Source organism: Heterocephalus glaber, unplaced genomic scaffold (assembly GCF_053883595.1).
Source record: "Heterocephalus glaber isolate CG9 unplaced genomic scaffold, H.glaber_assembly_v1.0 deba00000470, whole genome shotgun sequence".
Lineage (NCBI taxonomy): Eukaryota > Metazoa > Chordata > Mammalia > Rodentia > Bathyergidae > Heterocephalus > Heterocephalus glaber.
Window position 1 is genome coordinate 28946097 of NW_028258145.1, and position 20953 is coordinate 28967049.

At 39.5% G+C, this 20953-nt stretch overlaps 1 protein-coding gene across 4 annotated transcripts in view; it reads right to left on the minus strand.

Moving 5' to 3' along the window:
- The window catches only part of Stambp (STAM binding protein), a 36845-nt gene extending 15892 nt beyond the window's left edge, over nucleotides 1-20953 (minus strand). The window contains exons 1-7 of one of the 4 annotated variants that reach the window (XM_004844715.2): nucleotides 20801-20953; nucleotides 18728-18945; nucleotides 7487-7562; nucleotides 7120-7215; nucleotides 5638-6004; nucleotides 1991-2115; nucleotides 723-860 (exon numbers count right to left, since the gene is read on the minus strand). In XM_004844715.2, coding sequence (XP_004844772.1) covers nucleotides 723-860; nucleotides 1991-2115; nucleotides 5638-6004; nucleotides 7120-7215; nucleotides 7487-7562; nucleotides 18728-18930 — 1005 coding nt within the window. In that variant the 5' untranslated portion in view covers nucleotides 18931-18945; nucleotides 20801-20953. Of the gene's footprint in view, nucleotides 1-722; nucleotides 861-1990; nucleotides 2116-5637; nucleotides 6005-7119; nucleotides 7216-7486; nucleotides 7563-14468; nucleotides 14683-18727; nucleotides 18946-19917 lie in introns of those variants that run through there. The other 3 variants (XM_021258305.2, XM_021258306.2, XM_087204335.1) reach the window with 3 other exon arrangements.

Genomic DNA, 20953 nt, shown 5'->3' on the forward strand with positions numbered 1-20953 from the left:
TGAACTGAAGAAAGGATGAAGGCACATGAGACCGTCTCACAGGTCAGTGTTTCCTGTTCTGACATATAAGTATGTGTGATCATCCTAAATTCAGAAATAAGCCAATTTACTTGTCAGCAACTCACACATCTCACACATGAAAAGCAGTTTGGTCTATGAGAGTGTGGGATTGGGAGCAAGAGGAAAAAATTAAGAGATAATCTTTAGGGAAGGAATTATATTTTACCGGAAGTCTTCACAAGATATCCAAATGTATACTGGCGGCAAGTCTGGTTTACATAAAGGTATATGCTGCTTCATAAAGACTGAATACAACCATCTAACTTCCTTGGTTCACTTAAAATATTTTGATTTATTTATATTTTAGGAACATCATTTGTATATAGGATAGTTTGCATTGACAGAGTTTTTATGGCCAATAAACATATATTTTAGGGCACCATCCTATCACCATTCACATTCACTGGGAAACTGGGACTTTAGGAAAATTAGTTTATTTTTATTTAAAAAAAATAAATATGTAAAGAAATTTAAAAGCCCTAAGTAGTTCCCAGAAATCAAAATTAAAGTGCAAGTTGTTAAGGATGCTAAGCATTGCCTCCAAAGGAGGAAAACAATAAATAATCTAGATAATGTTTACTTTGTTCCAAGAAAGAAGCAAGCAGTGTGCTTATTACACAATGAGAAAAGAGAAGACAAGCCCTTAGCTCAGATTTGCTTACATGAATCCAGCCCAGTGTGATGAGACCCTGCTGATCCTGTATGAGGAAAAGTTCTTCTTCATTCTCTGTGTTGCAATAATCAGATCCAGCACTTTGCTTGGGGATGAGAACGTGGGTAATGGTAAATTCATTCCTCATCTGCCAAAGGACAAAACAACTTGTCATGATGGCCTGATACTCTTGCAATCCGCTGTCCTAACAGTGAAAAGTTAAACATCTACACAGAGAAGGCCCTTTCCCATCCCAGTGTGAGTCTCTTTTGTGCTCCCTGAATCCCTCACCTCAGGGGTTCACAACCTTAGCTGCTCACATGCACTGCTGGGTGCTCTGTAATCTGACAGATGTTGAGACCAACCCCAGGGCTCCATCTGAGGCACAGCCTGGAAACACCACAACCTAGGTAAACACCACAGCCTGGGTAAAAACCACAGCCCTGTTCACATTTAAGGCAAGTTTCCCTTTCACTGTTATGTCCTTCTCTTCCTTTAAGGCTCATGTTAAGTCTCCTGCATTTCAGTCATGATTCATTCAGTGTTAATAATGAGTCCTTTAAGAATTTCCATTCAATGATCTTTCCTTCCTCAAAATTCCTAGTGCTCATATTGTACACAGTATTCAGCATGATTTTCATCATTTGGTATATGTTTTCCATCTCTCCAAAGTGACTGGACACTTTTTGTGGACATATGTGGGGTCATCAAAAACTACAGTGAATGTTTAAACAAAAAAATTTATTATAGCAAAAGATACATTGCCATTAATCACCCTCACACTACTCTCCCTCATTTTGAACACACTTATCTCATCATTCCTGTCACTTTCTAAAGCAGTTTACAGTGCATTCAAAGAGTGTGTGTGGGTAGTATTTTGAGAGGGATCAATAGCAGTGTCTTTTATTGTAACAATTTTTTAAAATTAAAAATGTACTGGATGTTTCAATCACACCTCATACTATATACTTACATATTTTATATTCTCATATACTACGATAAAGTAGGTGCTCAGAAGAGGATATATAGGTGTGACTGGATCTTTCATTAAGATTAAAATTTCTAACAATAGCATTGAAGTAATCAGTTCAATTCAAGAGACTCTGGAAAGCAACCAAATACAGAGTCACCAAATCTAAGGGGCTGTATTACGTATAGTCCATGGCTGCTTCTGTGAAGGGACTGGCATAAAGAATAACTGACCCTGGCATCTTCTCTGAGTCACAGAGGCCAAGAAGAAGACACAGTCTCAGTTCAGAAAAGTTTGTTTGCTTTTACCAGTTTTCCGCAGAGAATTCCACATGTTTCTATTCCCCGGGCAGTGTTGGCACTGGCTAACTGAAGAAATTGTGGGCACAGCCTCCCAGGCACCACCACATGACGCAAACCGTCGATTGCAGGAACTGTAATGGAGAATGGAAAAAAGTCTGAAACCACGGGGCTGAGTTTCCCCAAGCCGGCCTCACGGCTGGGAGCCTGATAGAGCAATTCTAAGTCATTGGGATTCCCCCAGCTTCAGACAGCTAGTGGGCATCTCACCCTAACGTCACCAAAGGGGGATTGTAAAGTCTCTTCTTCAACTTCTGGCCATAGCTAATTGGGAGCTGTGATGGTTAACTGTAGCTATCAACCTGACTGGATTATGGAATACCTGAGAACTGGTAAAGCATTATTTTGGGTGTGTCTGTGACGGTGTTTCTGAAGGAAGCTGGGGTGTGGGTCCTCAGAGTATGGAAAAGCTACCCTCAATATGAGTGGTGACTACACAATCAGCTGGGGGGCTGGATAGAACAAAAGAGGCAGAAGAAAGGCAATTTCCTCCCTCTCTGTCTCCCAGAACTGGGATATTCTTCTCCTGTCCTTAGCATCAGGACTCCTGATTTCTGGACTCTAGACTCCAGGACTTGGACCAGTGGCCTCCTGGTTTCTCAGGCCTTAGTTTCTTTACGATGTAGATTTAGCTATGCTACCAGCATTCTAGGATCTCCACCTTGCATAAAGCCTGTTAAGGGGTTAAGCCTCCACAATCATATAAGCCAATTACCTTAAGAGCTATGGGGCCATGGCAGACTCCATCTAGATTTCAAAGGATGTTGGAGATAGCCTGGGAGACCAGGCAGAGAATTACCAAGGGCAAAGCCACCAAAAAGAGTCCCACTAGGACAGTGCCTATTGCAGTCTCAGATGCAGGACAGCCCCTCAAGACCCCAGAACTACAGGGCCCATCAGCATATGAATCCAACCTGCAAAGCTGCAGACATGAGACTCCAACCCTTGAGAGCTGCTGGGTGGACTAAGCCCAGCAAAGCCACAGAGACGGGGCTGTCTGAGGCCTTGAGGGTCCAAGCCCCACTCCAGTGTGCTAAGGATGAAGGACATGGAGTCAAAGGAGATTATTCTCTAGGTTTAAGAGTTAATGTTTTCTCTGCTGGATTTTAGACTTACTTACGACCAGTGAGTTACTCCTTTCTTCTTGTCTATTTCTCCTTTCTGGAAAGGAAGTGACTATCCTACACCTATCCCACCACTGTGTTTTGGAAGCACATAACTTGTCAATTTTACATGCTCACAGTTGGAGAAGGATGAATTGTGTTTTATATCTCACCTATATCTAATTCAGATGAAACTTTGAATGTTAGACTTTTGAGTTAATGCTTTTGATACCACATTAAAAAAAAAGAGTAATCTTTAATTATTCAAGGTAAGACAAGAATAACTACTACTTTTTTGTTTTGTTTTTTCACTATGTAGTCCACGCTGCCCTTGAACTCCTGGCAATCCTCCTGCCTCAGCCTGCCAAGTGCCAGGATGACAGGTGGGTACCACCATGCCCAGCTGAAATTACTACTTTGAAAAAATATCCTGAGATATTTGGGGATTCTCTGACAGAATCTAATACAAAGGATTAAAAAAAAAAACCCTTCTTGGGCCAGAGATTTAGCTCAGTGGTTTCGCTGCCTGCTGTGCAAGTGCAAGGACCCAAGTTCGATCCCTGGTACCAAAAAAAATCCCCCCAAAACAAAAAACAAACAAACAGAAAAAACCCTTCCTATTCAACTGAACTTTTTATTTTATATCTCTCTTTTATCTTATAGTAATATCAGAGTATGGCTTTCAAAGAAAAACATCATTATGTATTCTTGATAGTGGAAAATTATTTGGATAGTTATTTATTTGTGAATTTAGTCTTTTCAATGAAATTTTAAATACTAAATTCCAAGTAACAAAACACATAGTCCTGTTTCCCCAAAAAAGCATGAAGGAAGCTACTCAGAAATCTGCCTCGGGATGCTAAGAAAGGACACAGTTCCTGAAGACCACAGAGAAATGCTGTGAGAAAGCCAGCAAGCTACAGGTAGGAAGTACCATCCACATCCATATTTTCATATTTAAAGAGGAAAATGTGGTTGGGTACGGTGGTATATATCTGTAATACCAGCTACTTGGGAGACTGAAGCAGAAGCATCGGGGGGTTCAAGGCCAACCTGGGCCACATAGCAAGATCCTGTCTCAAAATAAAACAACAAAATAAAAAACGATGTTCTCCTTCTACACACGTGACAGCAAGATCTGTATTGACAGAGAGGAGACACAGACTCGGAGACTCACAGCCACACAGCAGTTTGATGACAGCATCTCAGGAGGATGAATTAAGGTTTGGCATAGGCACAGCCCTTTCTTTTCAATTCAATAATCGCTTACTAAGTGCATACCAAGTAGGCACTGTGCTTGGCCCACAGGGAACACAAATATGAATAAGACTCAACTCTAACCTGCAGGAAGTTAAATCTAGTTATTGACAAATGACTACACTAATAGGTAAATGATCTAAATTGTATTAGAGGTAAAAAGAGCTCTGGGAGTTTTACAGAGAACAGAATCAATCGGATTAAAGGGACCTGGAAAAACTTCAGGAAAAGCAGGGAAGGCAGAAATAGTGAAAGGAGAGTCTAGACAGCAGACAAATGTTAACGAATCTCTTTGGGTAAGATAGTCCAGGGAACATCCTGGAAACTTGACAGTCTTTTTTAAATGACTACTTGAAAGTTGATTCCTCCAAAATTTATTCTAATGATCAAGGTATACTCATCATTTTGCCCCTATTATTTTCTTGATCACCAATCACTGATGAGAGAAGGAAAGACTGTCAGTAGTTTTCATGGCTGAACTGAGTAATCACCCACTATATACACTGTTTACCTTGACTAACTAAAGTCCTTAAAGATTAGGAATGTTTTCAGGGCAAGCACAGTTCAGTAGCCCATTTTGTTTTTAAGAGTCAGTCATTGAATTGCACAGGAGTGTTATACATTTAAAATTATTTTTACAGGGCTGGGGATTTAGCTCAGTGGTTCTGGTGCCTACCGCGCAAGCACAAGGTCCCAAATTCAATCCCCGATACCCCCCCAAAAATTATTTTTACAAAAATCCAACAGTGGTCTCTAATTCATGAAACATTTCAAATCTTTGTATAACCCTTAAAAATCAAGAGTCCAGCTGGGCATGGTGGCACTTGTCTGTAAATCCAGCACTGGGAAGGGTGAGGCAGGAGGATTGCTGTGAGTTTACAGCCAGCCCTGGGCTACATAGTGAGTTTAAGGATGTCTTGAAATACATAGCTAGACCCTGTCTCGAATTTAAAAAAACAAAACAAAACAAAAAACCCAAAGTTGAGCGTCTGATTTTCCATGATAGTGTTAACTTTTCAGAAAATTAACCTGGCTGTCTAAATTATATGGTTTTAGCAAAGGCCACTGTTAACAAGATAGCCAGTATGATAGCACACAGTATGACTCTACTTAACAAATGAGCATCTGTGACCAAAGCCTAGGAAGTGACATCATGGGGGTACTCACAGGATGAATCCTTAGAATAACACTCTGTCTACAAAAGGGATGGAAGAGAATATCAGCAGATGGACTCACTACTTTCAGAGTTGCTCAGCGCTCCAGGTTTCAAGGACCTGTCCACCACTGGTGGCTTGGCTGGCCTTAGAGTTGAATTACAGTCTGAAGGCTGTGTTGATGAGACAGGCGAGGTGGGGAACACATCTAAAGAGGGCTTTTCCAAGTCAGGCACCAGTGGGCCACCTAGGCCAGTGTCCACTTTCCCAAACTCCTGTACAATTTTTAGTCGCTCCTTTTCCAGTTCCTGGTTCCGGATCATCTCTTCAAACGCATGAAACTGTTCCTGTTCCAACTGTTGCTGCTTTTGTAGTGCTACCCTCTGTCTTTCCTTTTCCAGCTCTTGCTGAATGGCCATGTTCCGGGCAAATTCCTCCGCCTCCTTCTTCTATAAAGAGATTAAAAAAAAAAAAAAGTTCATGCTAATACTTCATACCTCAAAAGAGCAAGGCTTCTCAGCAGGGAGATTTCCAAAATGCACTTCTGCTCTGGTCTGGTTTTCGAATACTAAATTCATGCTTCCCTGGAAAGCTCTATGGCCACTAAATACAGTCTCCACCTCTTTCTACCAACCCACTGTATACGTATCTTCAAGGACCGTTAAAGTCTCAGTCCCCTCAGTATATTCCCTTAATGAGTCCACCTAATGTATTTTCTTCTTTACTGAAAGCTTGATGCACCTATACCCCATAACCTGTATCACATACAGCTTTATTCTCTGACGATGCCATGTATATATTCCTAAGTAAGGTTATAAAAGTAAGGTTATACCCAAGTAAGGTTAAAAATAAAACCAAATCCAAACTTGTACCTGCTCTGTTGGGAGTCTCTACTGATTTTGAACACAAAATGAGGCCTCTAAAATTTTTCTGATGATCAGTTCAATATAGAGTGACATATAAACCAAAAAGAAATATCAAGTAATAACCTCCACTAAACTGTTCACTCAGTCAGTGCCTTAGAAATGTACACCTCATAGCTGTTCACTGCCCTGCTGATTTTCAACACTATAGTACAGTACAAAGCCTAGAAAATTTACAATAACCTATAAGAGCCTGGAGTACATATTCACGGGTGACATAATACCACTACAGTGTCCCGGGTATTTCTCCCCATGCTTTTACTGACTCTTCCTAACAAGAATCATTGGAAGATAATTTGAAAAATCAATTATTACAAATATTTCTGGGTATAATCAAATGTGAGTCAAATCTAGGTTTTAGTGAGAACTTTTATTATTCTTGAGGTCCTTGCTCTCGGCATGGCAGACAGGCAATAGTCTTCTGTCCTTCAAGTCATACTCTTGGACAAGTAGGCCAAATCTATTAGAATTCTCAGCCTAAGCACTAGTTTCCTACTTTTTTGAGTAACTAGCCTTTGCTCCCAAAAAGTAAACTGTTACATTAAAGTAACAGAATCTATTGATAGCACATTATAATCCCAGGGCACAGTTTAAGAAGACAAACAATTTCCTTTTCCTTTTCTGTGCTGTTATGTACTGACCTTTTCTTCATTATATTGTGCATATTCTTTAGTATATCGTTTTAACAACTCTGCCTTCAGCTCTTCTGCTTTGGGAAATGCAATTTCCTTTAATTTCTGAGATACAAAATAGAAACTGAGAATTAGAACAATTCTGATACCAGTTAAATAGAGGAAAAAATGAAATTGTAAAAGGCAACAATATTTCAAAAAAAGGCCTTATAATACCACCTACTATATCATACTTGCTACTTCATAACTATTCTGGTGAGACAGTCTTAGCTTCTATGACAGAATTTGATGCTTAGATGCAAAGACTGTTACTTTTATCTTCAGTTTGTACTGCTTTGAGGCTTTTCCATAGCCAACAAAGAAAATGAAGACCCACCTTTACTATATCTTTCTTTTCAGGAATGATAGCTGATTTGTAATCTCGATGCTTTGGTAGTTTCTCAATAAAGAGCCTAAGGAAACAGATCACAGTGATTATGATGCAAAAAACTGTCCAAATGTCAGTAAGACTCTGAAGCAATGCACACCCTTTTTTTTTTCTTTTTGGAGACAGGGTATCAGGTGGGCCTCAACCTCACAGTGATCCTCCTGCCTCAGCCTCCTGAGTGCTAGGATTACAGGTGTGTCCTTCACACCAGGCTTCAATGCACCCCCTTTATTCTGTGGTTTCCAGAGTTGGGGGGAAGACAGAACAGGCATACTCGGGCACATCAAGTAGCCTAACCATCTCCATCCCTTGAAGGAGCAAGAATCCTTTTCCTCCTCTTCCAAATCAGGTGTGTGGCAGCAGACACTAGACTCCCACAACAAAAAGGATGGCAAAAGAAACAAAACATCCAAAGTGTACCTTCAAAGAAAGATATTCTTCCTTTGTTGTGGCACGATAAGCTTTCAAAGGAGGCCTGGGCCTCTGTCTCAAAATGTTCTTCATTGGACAGTTTGGCAGCCAGAGGTAAGAGGCTGAGAGAAAACCATATGACCTTTAGCTCTGACATTTTTTTCTTGGGATTCATATTCCTTCATAGAAAATATTTCTTTGCATCAGAACAAGTATGGAAATGCTTAGAGATAGCATGTGTTACAGGCTTGTGTTAGGGGCATTCTATTTGTATCGTATACATAATGATCTTTGATGAAAAGTGCTTAAACTTCAGATGCTAGATTTTTTTCTTTTAGTTTTTGACTTTGGCCAGAAAGCTCAGTGGTGAAAATAAATGGCATCAATTTACAGACCTCCAAGATTTGCAGTATCTACTTAGGAACAATGAAAACAATTCTAAGTCCAGTAACTGATCATAGAAAGAAAGTGGCAAACTCAATTTCAACGCTAGCAGGCTGCTTCCACAAGGCCCTTGGAATGTCTGGAATATAGATGTCTTTTAATAGAATTAATTGTAATATGTAGAAACTGAGATCCAAAACAAATAAATTGAGGGTAGCTTGCCCACAGTATAAAATGCTGTACTGCAGTTGTGATAAACTCTTTTCTACCTTCTGCCCATGGAGTAGGAGTACAGGGAGAAGAAACCTCAGGAAGGAAAGAGAAGACTCCCCATCCAAACGAACCCTCTGTAGATAAGCCCTTCTCCTTCAGTTCTATGTTAGGCACATGAAAATTTCATTTCAATCCAGTATGACCAGGTTCCTCGGCAGGGATGAATTCTAAACTCACAACTGTTCTAAAAATCTTCCCTTTGTATTAATGAAAAAGACATAAAAAAGTTTTCTCAAAGTCTGTATTTAAGGCAAGTACAAAGCATAAAATCCTGAAGAGGCTATTGAGATAAAGCATACTTCTTATATTTTAGAGATTTATAATTTAGTATCTCTCCCAATTTGGCCCCAAAGACAAAGTTACATATTTTCTCCATCAGCAGGATGAAAATGCTTGGTACTGAGGCCCAAATTATCCATGAGACACCACATCACACAAACACCACACACTCTGCTCACTTTTGCTCTCATTACAGAACTAGACTGTATACTTCCTATGGCCAGAGATTACTGTTTCATGCTTCTTTGTAAATCCACTGTACAGCACAATGCCCTGTATAAAAAGGCAATCAATAAATATCTGGTGTGCAAATTAAAACAATGCTGAGATTCCATCTCACTCCAGAAAGAATGGCTATCATCAAGAAATCAACCAATAACAAATGCTGGAGGGACTGTGGGAAAAAGGAATCCTTCTCTACTGCCGGTGGGAGTGCAGACTGGTGCAACCACTGTGGAAATCAGTATGGAGATTTCTCAAAAAACTAAAACTAGAGATTCTTTTTTTTTTTTTTTGGTACTGGATCCGTGTGCTTGCACAGCAGGTGGTGAAACCACTGAGCTAAATCCGCGGCCCTGTAAAACTAGAGATTCTATTTGACTCAGCTATACCTCTTCTTGGTATCTTCCTGAAAGAATTAAAAGCATCATACCACAGCAATATATGCACACCCATGTTTATAGCAGCGCAGCTTGTAATAGCTAAATCTTGGAAACACCCCAAATGCCCATCAACTGACAAGTGGATAAAGAAGATGTGGTTTTTTTATACAATGGAGTACTACTCTGCCATAAAGAAGGATGAGGTTCAGACATTTATAGCTAAATGGATGGACCTTGAGACCATACTCCTAAGTGAAATAAATCGGACACATATGTTTAAATACTGCATTGTTTCTCTAGTGTGAGAAATTGAATGTGGAAATAAAGACTGAGATGTGTAATGGATGTTGGGAAATTGGAAGAAAGTGTTCAAACGGGAAGGGGAACAAGGGAGGAGGGAGGGAGAAAAGAAGGAAGGGACAAGAAAAAAGTGAAAATAGAAGGAAAAAATGGAAACAAAGCTTTTGTACATAGGGAGGGGAGGGGGATTGGGGGGAAATGGGATAAAATTTACTTTAAAAAAAAGCATTGGAATTATCCTTAAAAAATACGTTAATGAAATGGTCTTATAACCCCTGAATTAGCTGCATGAAAAAATAAAGTATGAAAAAGTGTATACAGGGTGCTACTTTATATAGAAGAATGGGGTAATACATATGTACATAAACATGTATGTATGTATGTATTTATCTTTCTTGTAAGTATATAAAGAAACACAGAAAGTATATAGAGAAACTAATAAAAGTAGAAGGCAGGGGAAATATAGTAGACGACGAAAAGAGTGGGACTGAAACTTTTCACTATATACTTTTTTATATACTATTTTGACTTCAAGTAATTGGAAGTCAGTGTTTAAGATAAAGCTCCCAGGCCTGTACATGAATGAATACCTTCTCCTTATTTCAACCACTGCAGTCAATTTTCTGAACAAGGACAGGCAGAAAGGCCCCTTGAAAACAGACAATGGGCAACATAACCACAAACTTTATCGGGTCACAGCACTTAAGAGATTAGGCAGGGTGGTCTGGAGCCATTCTGCCTAGGTTCAGATCCTGGCTTTGCCATTTACTAGCTCTGTGACCTTGGCTAAGCACTTAAATCTCACTATCTCTCAGTTTATACTAGGAATTATATAAAACTGGGTGCAGTGATGCACACCTGTAATCCCAACACTCAGAAGGCTGAGGCAGGAGGAGGATCTACCAGTTCAAGGACAGCCTTGGCTACCTAGTGAGTTCAAGGTCTAAAACACAAAGCAAGACCCTATCTCAAAAAACCAACCAATCAACCAACCAAACAAACAAACAAAAATTATGTGTATGGAGACAACTAATACTACCTGATAGGGTTGCTGTGACACATAAAGAAACAATAAAAGTGCTGAGCACAGTGCCTAGCACATAGTCAGTATCTGCTATGTGCTTACATGGTTATTTTTACTAGCAAACAAACAAAAAATATGCATAAGAAGCAGCAGAAAGATGCGCACACTAGATCTAGAAACTTTCTAGGCAAAGAATAACAGTGGTGCAGATGCATACATTTCTCTGGGGTTATATCTGGTTACAACCTAGAGAGAGGAAATGAACCAAAGTAAGCAAAGATGCATTGGCAAAAACACAAGCAAAATAGCCTAATAGAGCAATAGAAAAAGAATACTAAATGGAAAAATAAGTATAAAAGGTGAATAAATATAAGAAATAGTGCTTGGCTTCACTCATGATGAAAGAAATTAAAATGAAGATATCATTTTCATCTATCAGACTGGCAAAAGATTAAAGGTTGATTACACCTGGTATAAACATAAGGGCATAGGGAAATGGATCTTCCTACACTGTTAGCAGAACTTTAAATTGATACAACTTTTTTTTGTAGGGGAGGGAAATGATGGGAAAAAATTATTCAAAACTTAAAAATGTAAACACCATCTAAATTCACAGTCCTAGCACTAGGAACTTATCATACCATAGTACAAAGATATACACATATGCATACACATACACACACATATGACTACTCAATACAGAATTATTCATAAGATCATTTGCAAACAGGCAGGGGATTAAGAGAGAGAGGGAGGGAACAGGGAGAATGGAAGGGGAAGTACAAAGAATTAAGATGCATTACATACATGTACCAACTCCTAATGAACATAATCATTAGGTACTGCAAACATACGCTAATAAAAATTTAAAAATTATTCATAAAAGTAGGGGAAACAAGAACTTAAATGTCTATTAATATGGGATAATAAATTATGGAATACTCAAATGTGAAAACAATGTAATCATTCTCTTTTCCATTCAAAAGTATTTATTGAGCATCTACTGTAGGGTACAATATTATTCTAAAGGTTGAACAGTGAGTGACCTAGTCAAAAATTTCTCTCCACTACAGAATGTACATTATGGTGGGGAAACAGACAATATACAAAACAAAAAGTAAGTTTGAGAATCAGTGCTAGGTGAGTCATTATTAACAGGGAAGGGGGGATAGAAAATAATAAGGAATGGGGGTGTGTGTGAAATTTTAGATAGAGTATCTAAGAAAGGCACCAGAAAGAAGGCAGCATTTGAGTAAGGGCTAGAAGAGAGTAAACCATAAAAAGATCTGTAAGACTGTTCCAGGCAGAAAGAATAGCCCTGAATGAGATGGCTTGGCACGTCCTCATAAGGAAGGGTAATACTCTTGAGAAAGCAAGTCACAGAACAGAATACAGGTATGATGACATTAATGTCTCAAAGAGAAAAGATACACATGTGAGCCCTTTTGTACTTGCACATGCATAAACACTGTCTTGTACACACAAGAAACATGACAGTGGTCACCTCTGGTGGATAGGACTTCTCTTATATATCTCCCTTGTAGTGTTTGAAAAACCATTTTTTCTAATCACGAGTTGTGCATAAAAACAACTCAGTCAAAAAGTCAAGCAAAAATTCTGTAACATGGATAAATTAAGGACCCTTGTCCCATTTCTTCCAGTCTTAAAAGTTAATCAGCAAAGTAAGCACAATCAGAGATAAACCCTTCTTCAGTGTATAAACTTTAATCCTGGTAAACATTTTCAACAACAGTGGCAGTTCATTTTCAGAAAGAGGATTTGTGTTACAGGAGACTCACGCAGCAGACAGGAATTGCGGGAATACTCTAGTCTTTCTGTGTAGCCTAGCTGATGACCATAAAAAGCTGTGAAAGAATCCACTGCCTGGTTTACTGTCTTTGCTCATTGTCAAAATATGTACTGATTTAATATGTTGAAGATCTTTCTTCTATACTGGGGTCTGCAAAAGGCAAAGCATTCCTACACAAGGAAAGCACTAATGGGGGAGATGTGCCTGAGATCATTAAGATGTCTGAAATGCCCCAGGAAAAAGGACAGACTGCCTTTTAAATCCTGAATTAAAGTATCTACAAAAGGTGTACAGCAATGATTAAAGTGGGCAGGCAGAGGAATGGTGAGGGTAGATGCCTAATCTCTCTCTTCAGTTGTAGTAGCTGGCAAAGTGAGCTGCTGTTACTGATAGAAATATGCCCAGTAAAGTACAGTAGAAAAACAAGCTGAGAATCACTGAGCTAGAACTTCTTTATAAATCCTGTGCCTGTCAGTTTACAGAATCAAAATCACTGTCTTGAAAACAGCTATAAGAAAAGTGAAGGTAGCTACGTTTATTGCTTTAGGCCAAGGCAACTCAATGAAGTCCCAAATAAAACCCCAAATCCAACAAATAAGGTAAATTTCTCCCTTCCCCAACTCTCCTCCAGGTCTAGTTTGTCATATTAAATGGTCCTATAAATGAAACACCTTATATGGGTTTAGACGCTCTGCATTAGTCTCACTGTTAATACTGATAATTATCTGTGTAACTCAAAGTAACACAAGGTCACATAAAAAAATCAATTTCCTAAGTACCCCTGTATTCTTAATATTATTCCCTGTTGCCTTCTTTGGAATTTATTGCTATAGTTAAACTCACTCTGACCGAGGATTTACCTCAGTGGTGCCATGCCTGCCTCGCAAGCGAAAGGTCCTGAGTTTGATCCCTGGTACCAACAACAAAAAAAAACCCCTCATTCCTTCTAGACCATCAGTCTCGCCTTCTCCATAGGACCTTTTCTTTTCATTCTTTTGTTGTTCTTGTTGTTTTTGTTGTTGTTGCTGTTGTACTGGGGATTGAACCCAGGGCCTCAAGCATGCTAGGCAAATGGTCTATCACTAAGCTACATCCCCAGCCATTATTATTTTCAGACAGGGTCTCTCTAAGTTGTCCTGGCTGGCCTCAAACTTATGGTCCTTCTTCCTTGCCTCCCAAGTAACTGGGATTCAGGTGTGTGCCAGTAATTCTGGCTCACAGGGTCCTTTCTTGACAGAAAAACATGCTCTAGAATCTCTCATTTTCTTTCATCTTTAGTACATGTTTACAACACATAGCGAATACATTCACTGTGGGAAGTTAGTACATATACAGTACATATTGCATCTTAATCCTTTTTACTTCTCCTTACTTCCTCCTCTCCCTCCATCTCTTGATCTCCTTCCTGTCTACAAAAGGTCTACCTCCCTGTTGACTATCATCTATCTTTTATTTTGTTCTTTAACTTATTTATACCTTGGGGCTTGGCTAAGTACAGCTAGTAGGCTAAAATCTATCTAGCCATCTGTTTTTGTAAATTATGCGTCACTGGAATCAGCCACACACTTTCATTTAAGTACTGTCTATGGCTGCTTTCATACTACAAAGTAGAAGTTGTTACAGAGATCAAAAGGCCTACAAAGCCAAAAACTTTTACCATCTGGCCTTTTAGATAAAAAGTTTATCAACTTCTGGTCCAACACACTGCCTCCATTTTCCTATTATCCATTCATCTTTTCCCCCAACTCTGGCCTAGCATCTCTTTAATCCTTCTAGTAAAGTTGCTTATCAAAATCACCATTGACATCCTGTTACCAAAACCAAAGCCCACTCTTTTGTCTCACCCACCTGACACTCTCCTGCAAACACTGACCCCTTTTGATTCCCATGACAACATTTCCTTCTGGATTTCATCCTGGGTCTTGAGCTTTCCTTCAAGTCTTCTCTGTTGGTTTTCTCTCCACTAACCAACTTCAGGGTTCTGTCCTAGGCTCCTTCTTATCTCATCATGAAGGATTTTTGATCTTCTTATGTTCTACAGATGCTTCTGGCATAGGAAAGCCTATGCTCCATTTCAGGATAATTTTAAAGATATAATACAAAATGCACAAAATAACAAAAGAAACCTATTTTACTAAAATACAGTTTTCAAAATATAAAACAATTATAATACGTGCTTTTTTTATTAATGTATTTATTAATGAATCTAGTCATGAGTCTAAAAATTCTTTACTACAGTAATGAAATGTACTGCCATAATGAAAATATAGGTGCTATTTTGGGATCCCAGCAACAACTGTAATGTGATATAAAAATATCTTGATTTCTGTGCATGACAAAATTACAAATAATATGAATATTACTTTGGTTTGAGGCCTCCATTCAAAATGGATAGAAATGATAAATCTCAGTGAGTGGTCAGTAAAAAGAAGAAATATTTTTCCCATTCAAATTCACAGACTCTTGGAATTCTACCAGTGAATTCCTGTGAGGTTCCTGGATCCCAGGTTAAGAACCTCTTCACTAGAAGGCCTCAGTCATTCCCATGGTTCAGAACCATCTGTAGGCTAAAGTCAACCTTGTTTGTATTTTCAGCCCAGATTTCTTCGAGTGCATTCAGATTGGTACACACAACCTCCTATTTGACATCTCTACTTGTATATCTCAGAGATATCTCATACTAAAGAACCCATCCCTGAATTCTTGGATCTCCCCCCTCAACCCCTTTTTGATACCACTCTCAGTAAATGGATGACCAAACTCCAAATTGCTTAAGGCAGAATCCTGAGGCCAACCTTGATACCATCTTCTTTTCCAAGCTATCAGTAAGTCCCCCTGGACTCTACCTCTATGAATCAAATCTATCTACCTCTTCCCATTCTGAACAATACTTCAGGCCCCCAGCCTTCTGACTGCTGCAAGAATTTCCTAGATGGTCTCTTGCCTTCCCTTAGCACTCCCTCCAACATTCATAACACAACAGCCAATATTCTCATTTTAAAAACAGAAATAAATTTAGGCCACAACTTCACTTAAAACTTTTTCATGGTTTCTATATACATTCCCAAGATAAAATGCAAACTCTTTACCATGGTTTAGAAAGTCTTGCAGGAACCAAACTAACTTGCCCCTCCAACCTCCTCTGGGGTTTCTTCCTCCTCACTTTCTATACTCCAAACACAATGATCATTCAATCCCCACAACATGCTAAGGTCTTTCTTACTAAGAGCTTCCAAACACACAATTACCTCTGTTTAAGTGCTCTGCCCTATGCTCCTGGAATGACTAACTCAATTGCAACCTTCAAGTCTCAGCTTAGATTTCACCTTCTCAGACAGACCTTCCCCTGACTACTTAATTAGATACCCTTGGTGATCCTTTCACAGCACTCTTTTTGCCTTCCTACCATCTTCCTTATCTTGTAACTATATTTATTTGCCTACCCGCTTGTCTTCTCCCTTATCTAGAGAAGAACACTAACAAGAACAACAGCCATTCTACTCATTACTGTGTATCTAGGACCCAGAACCAAGTAGATTGTAGATATATTCAATATGTATTTGTTAAATGAATATGGTCCTTGGATCAAAAGCATTTTCCATATAGGGCAGTAGGACACACAAGATCTTTCTGAAAATACCTGGTAGAGTAAGTAATATCATGATTCTACTGAAGTTTTTCAATTAGTAATTCTAAAGGAATTGTACCCCTGGGCTTCATTCTGAGAACAATCTAACATAACTGGAGAAAATACAAGTATATAAAGGGAATATATAAAGTGTATATATAAACATATAAAAGTATATACAGTGGTACCTTGGTTCATGAACATTATTCTTTCCATGATTCTGGTCACAAACCAAGTTGGACGAGAACTGAATCAAATTCAATGGTTATCATTCAATGGCTATCACTCTAGTCTTGTTCTTTCATAATGCTAGGACCTTTAAAAATAAATTACATGTGTTTGTATAGCTCTTAGTAATTTACTGGGTATTTCACCTAATTTCATTTGACCTTCACAGTCCTGTGTGCACTGACCAGGCCATATCATCTTCCCATTCTCTGTATGAGGAAAGAAGTTCAGAATTTAGTGGTAAATATTGTGATCTGCAGTGTGCGGTGATAAAACCAAGGTTTTGTAATTCCCAATTCAGGAATCTAGGACCTGATGGGGAAATTTTACTTGGTTCTCATTCAGTTTGGTTTGTGACCAGAATCGTGGAGAGAATTGAGTTCAGAACCAAGGTACCACTTATAAAGAGTAGCCAAAGAAACCAAGGAAATTCAGAAAATAAATTTTGTGGTTAAGAATGAAAAACTCCTATCAACAAAGGAAATGTAATAACAATTCTATTAAATATTATAACTATCAAGGCCACAGGACAATATGATGGCATTAATGACTACAAAATTCTGAGGAAATAGGTGATACTTCTAAATTAAAAAAAACAACAGGTGGGGCATGGTGGTGCACACCTGTAATCCCAGCATTTGGGAGGCTGAGGCAGGAGGATCACAGCGAGTTTGGGTCTGAGACCAGCCTGGACTACAGACTGAGACCCTGTCTCAACCCCTCTCCAAAAAAAGACAATAGCAGTCCTTTCCTCTACTCTGAAATTATAATATTAATCCCAAGCAGTTCACTCTTCCACATGCTTTTCTCTAAAGCATTAGTTCTCAGTCAGTGCAATTTTGCACCTCTGAGAGCATTAGGTAATGTCTGGAGACATTTTTGGTTGTCATACATAGGGGAGGGGTTGATATTGGCACCTAGTAGTAGAAACCAGAGATGATGCTAAACATCATACAATGCATTGGACAGCCCCAGCAAAGGCTGATTCGCTGTCAAAATTAGATTTCCTGCTCTAGAGAAGTACATGATCCCTCTAGAGGAGTAATATGATGTAATTGCTGTGTATATGGATCTCTCTGGGAGAACGTATAGAGAAATAGTAAGAGTGACTGTTTCTAAAAAGGAGAACTGAGATAGGAAGAAAAGAGTAGGTAGGGAGATTTACTTTGTAACTACATACAGACCCCCTTTATACTTTCTGAATTCTATACACAATGTATATGCCACCTATTTAAAAAAATAAAATTAACCAAAAATAGTAAGTGTGGCTTATGACTATGATTTTAGAAGAGTACAGAACACCACTAAATGGAAAAACCAAAAGAACCTAAGTTCTGGAATGAATCCTGAATTGGGAGGTACAAAAACTTGGTTTTATCACCGCACACTGCAGAGCACAATATTTACCACTAAATTCTGAACTTCTTTCCTCATACAGAGAATGGGAAGATGTGGCCTAGTTAGTGCACACAGGACTGTGAAGGTCAAATGAAATTATGTAGGTGAAATATCCAGTAAATTACTAAGAGCTATACAAACACATGTAATTTATTTTTAAAGGTCCTAGCATTATGAAAGAACAAGACTAGAAATTATATAAAGCCTTTAACATTATTCCTATCCTAAATTACATACCTTTTCTTTATTACTGGGGCTTTAAGAGCTGTTCACTGTTAATAGTACTGAAATCTTCTATTTATGCTGCCTACCCTAAGATGAGAAATAACTCAAGGTAAAGGTCTTATTATGATGAAGCCCACTAACTATAAGTGGTCAATAATTATTTGATAACTTACACAATTATACCAAAGGTTAAGAAGAGGAAAACCTTTTCTTATATCATTTGATTTGCTACAAAGTAAGTAGAAGAGAGGAATTTGGCTTGGCTAGGCCTTAACAATAATCCTATGACTTGTAGCCTTAACAGAGAAAGGATGGTAAAAGCATTCATCAATACATAACATGTCTAATTGAATTACCAACTTTCCTCTAACAGCTGGGCCACGTGGGCATAACCCAAAAAGCTGTCTCTTACTCATTAAATCACTGAGTCATGAAAACATCACCATCAGTACTCATGTCTTTGAATGGCAAGGACAGTCAATACGTAGGAGCTGCCAGCAAAAATGATTAATACTGAGGATGCTGTAAAGTTCTCTAGTTTTAGCAATTATGAGCACAAGTGATGCAAAAGTAGAGTGAGAGAGGCATCAGTCATTGGAAAAGAAAAAGGAAACCGTAGGTGTCTTACGTGATATACTTGTTATAGAGGATGAAGGCATGTTCAATGTTGCCTTCTTCAGAATAAATGGATGCCATTCGAATAATCTCAACTCCAGAGCGGAAGTACCGACGGGGTGGAATGTCTTCACTCACTTCCACTGCACTCCCCACCTGAGAGAGAGCCCTCACCCGATCTTCGGGTGGGAGGCTCACATCTCCATGGTCAGACATCAGGACCAAGAAGCTCTGAGACAGAAAAGAGAAAACAGATGGTATAAAACCATGGCCCACATCATCCTAGCACAGTTTAGCACAGAGCATTTTATGTCACCAACCTTCACCTTAAAGAAGATATTAGAGAAAAAAATACCATATGCTGTGGCTTAGATCAAATAAGGTGTTTCTCTAACAAGATGGCTGAGACTCTCAAGGAAGCCTAAATTACACAATTGAGAGGGTTAGGAGACTCAAACCCACAATTCTAGCGCCATAATTAAGAAGTACAAGGAATACAATTCGGTCATGGGGGATTCCATTCTACCCAAGTGAGATATTCCCTGTCATCAAGTGGCCCTGCCTAGAGCACCACAAGAGTGGACAGTACCTTATATTTTTTCCATTATTTCTACCTTCAGCTACCTATTTCCATTTATCCCAGTACCTGGCAGAGTGCAGTGAAATTTCATGATTGTTAAGTGACTTCAATTTACTAATTCTGATTTAACCTAAGAGTAACCAACATTTTCTGTGGTATACCTTTTCATATTTGAGTGCCCTGTTCACAATGCTAACTCTGTTCACTAAGCCACTATACCAGTCAGTCTGTAACATCATTGATTATTATTTTGGCAAGCTATTTAGATCTTGAAAAGGATAATTTACTCATCTTCAAAAACTAAGCACTCTTTGAAAAACAAAAAGCACAAAGTCATCTTGCAATGAGAAGGGCACAGGGACAGTACTCTAATCTGGGAGTTTTCCCTCCCTGGGGGTAATTCCACAATCTTTCTAGATATTTTTTCCTGTTCCAAACAGTTTCCAAGTTCTAATCAGATACCATCATTTTCCATCATCTCCAAAAAGTGTCAGGGAATTTGATATGCACTGAATTACAGTACACCCTAACCAGCACAGCCTTGAATAGAATTTAGTAGAAATCATCTCAGAATTCATGGCCTTGATTCAACTGGCCCTATTTTGTCTTTTCCATCCATATACCTTATTCCTCCCCAACAGAGATCTTTTGCTTTAATCAGGATTCCAATCTGTCCAGGAGTCCTCACATTTCAGTTTCATTTGTTTGCCACTGTTTTCCTATCCAAACCTTTCCTCAGAGATAGTCATCTCCAGGCCAATTCTATCTTGGGTTTCTTCAATATTCGGGTCACATTTCCTCTGTAAAACTTCCCCTCCAAAACCTCATCAATAACACAAAAACCGTGGGGACTCTTGGGATGCAGAGGCATTCTATCTCCCACGAAGCCTCTTTCAGATCTAAAACCTCCCCACGTTGCTTAATTGGTAAACCCAGGGCAGTCCATCAGAGTTAACTGAAAATGGGTGCTCATGGCATCCCAGTACCTCTAGGGAGAAGTACAAGTGGATTGAGAAAGAAACCCTTTCCCAGGGCCAGCAACCGGCACTGGGCAGGCAGCACGGAGTTGAGCAGAACTCCACAGAGGAAATGCTGCATTCACAAATAAGGGAGGGTGGGTGATCTGAAGGATTTGGGAGTGGGAGTTCGCGGAGGCGGTGAAAGAAAGTAGCAAAAACGCGCCAAGAGGGCATTACAGTATACAGGCATCTGACAGCTGCTTGAGGCGCCCTTTTTGATGGCCCTCAAACCCAAATTGCCAATCCGGAGCAAAACCATCTAAAGTTTTCCGGTCGTTCAAACGCAGTAGGCGAGGAAGCACTGGGCCTGGCTGGGTAAGCGCCAGCCCGCGGGAACCGGAGCCGTCTGGGGCCTGGGTGCAGCAGGCCAGGCAGGGGACGCGGGGGAGGACAAGGCTGCAGGCTCCACACTCAGTGGCGGATCCCCTCAGAGCGCGGCCAGGCTCATAGTCCCTGCCCCACCGCATTCCCGGGACCCCTTCCCCACCTTTCCTCGAGGATGACACTCCGAGCTTCCGGAAACGTCACGTCCGAGCCACGCCCACTCCGCCAGCTTGTCAATTATTCTCCTAAGCGTTTAGAGGTGGGAGCTGGTGGGTGGGACTAGAAGCCATAACTAAGGAACATCCGGCCAATGCAG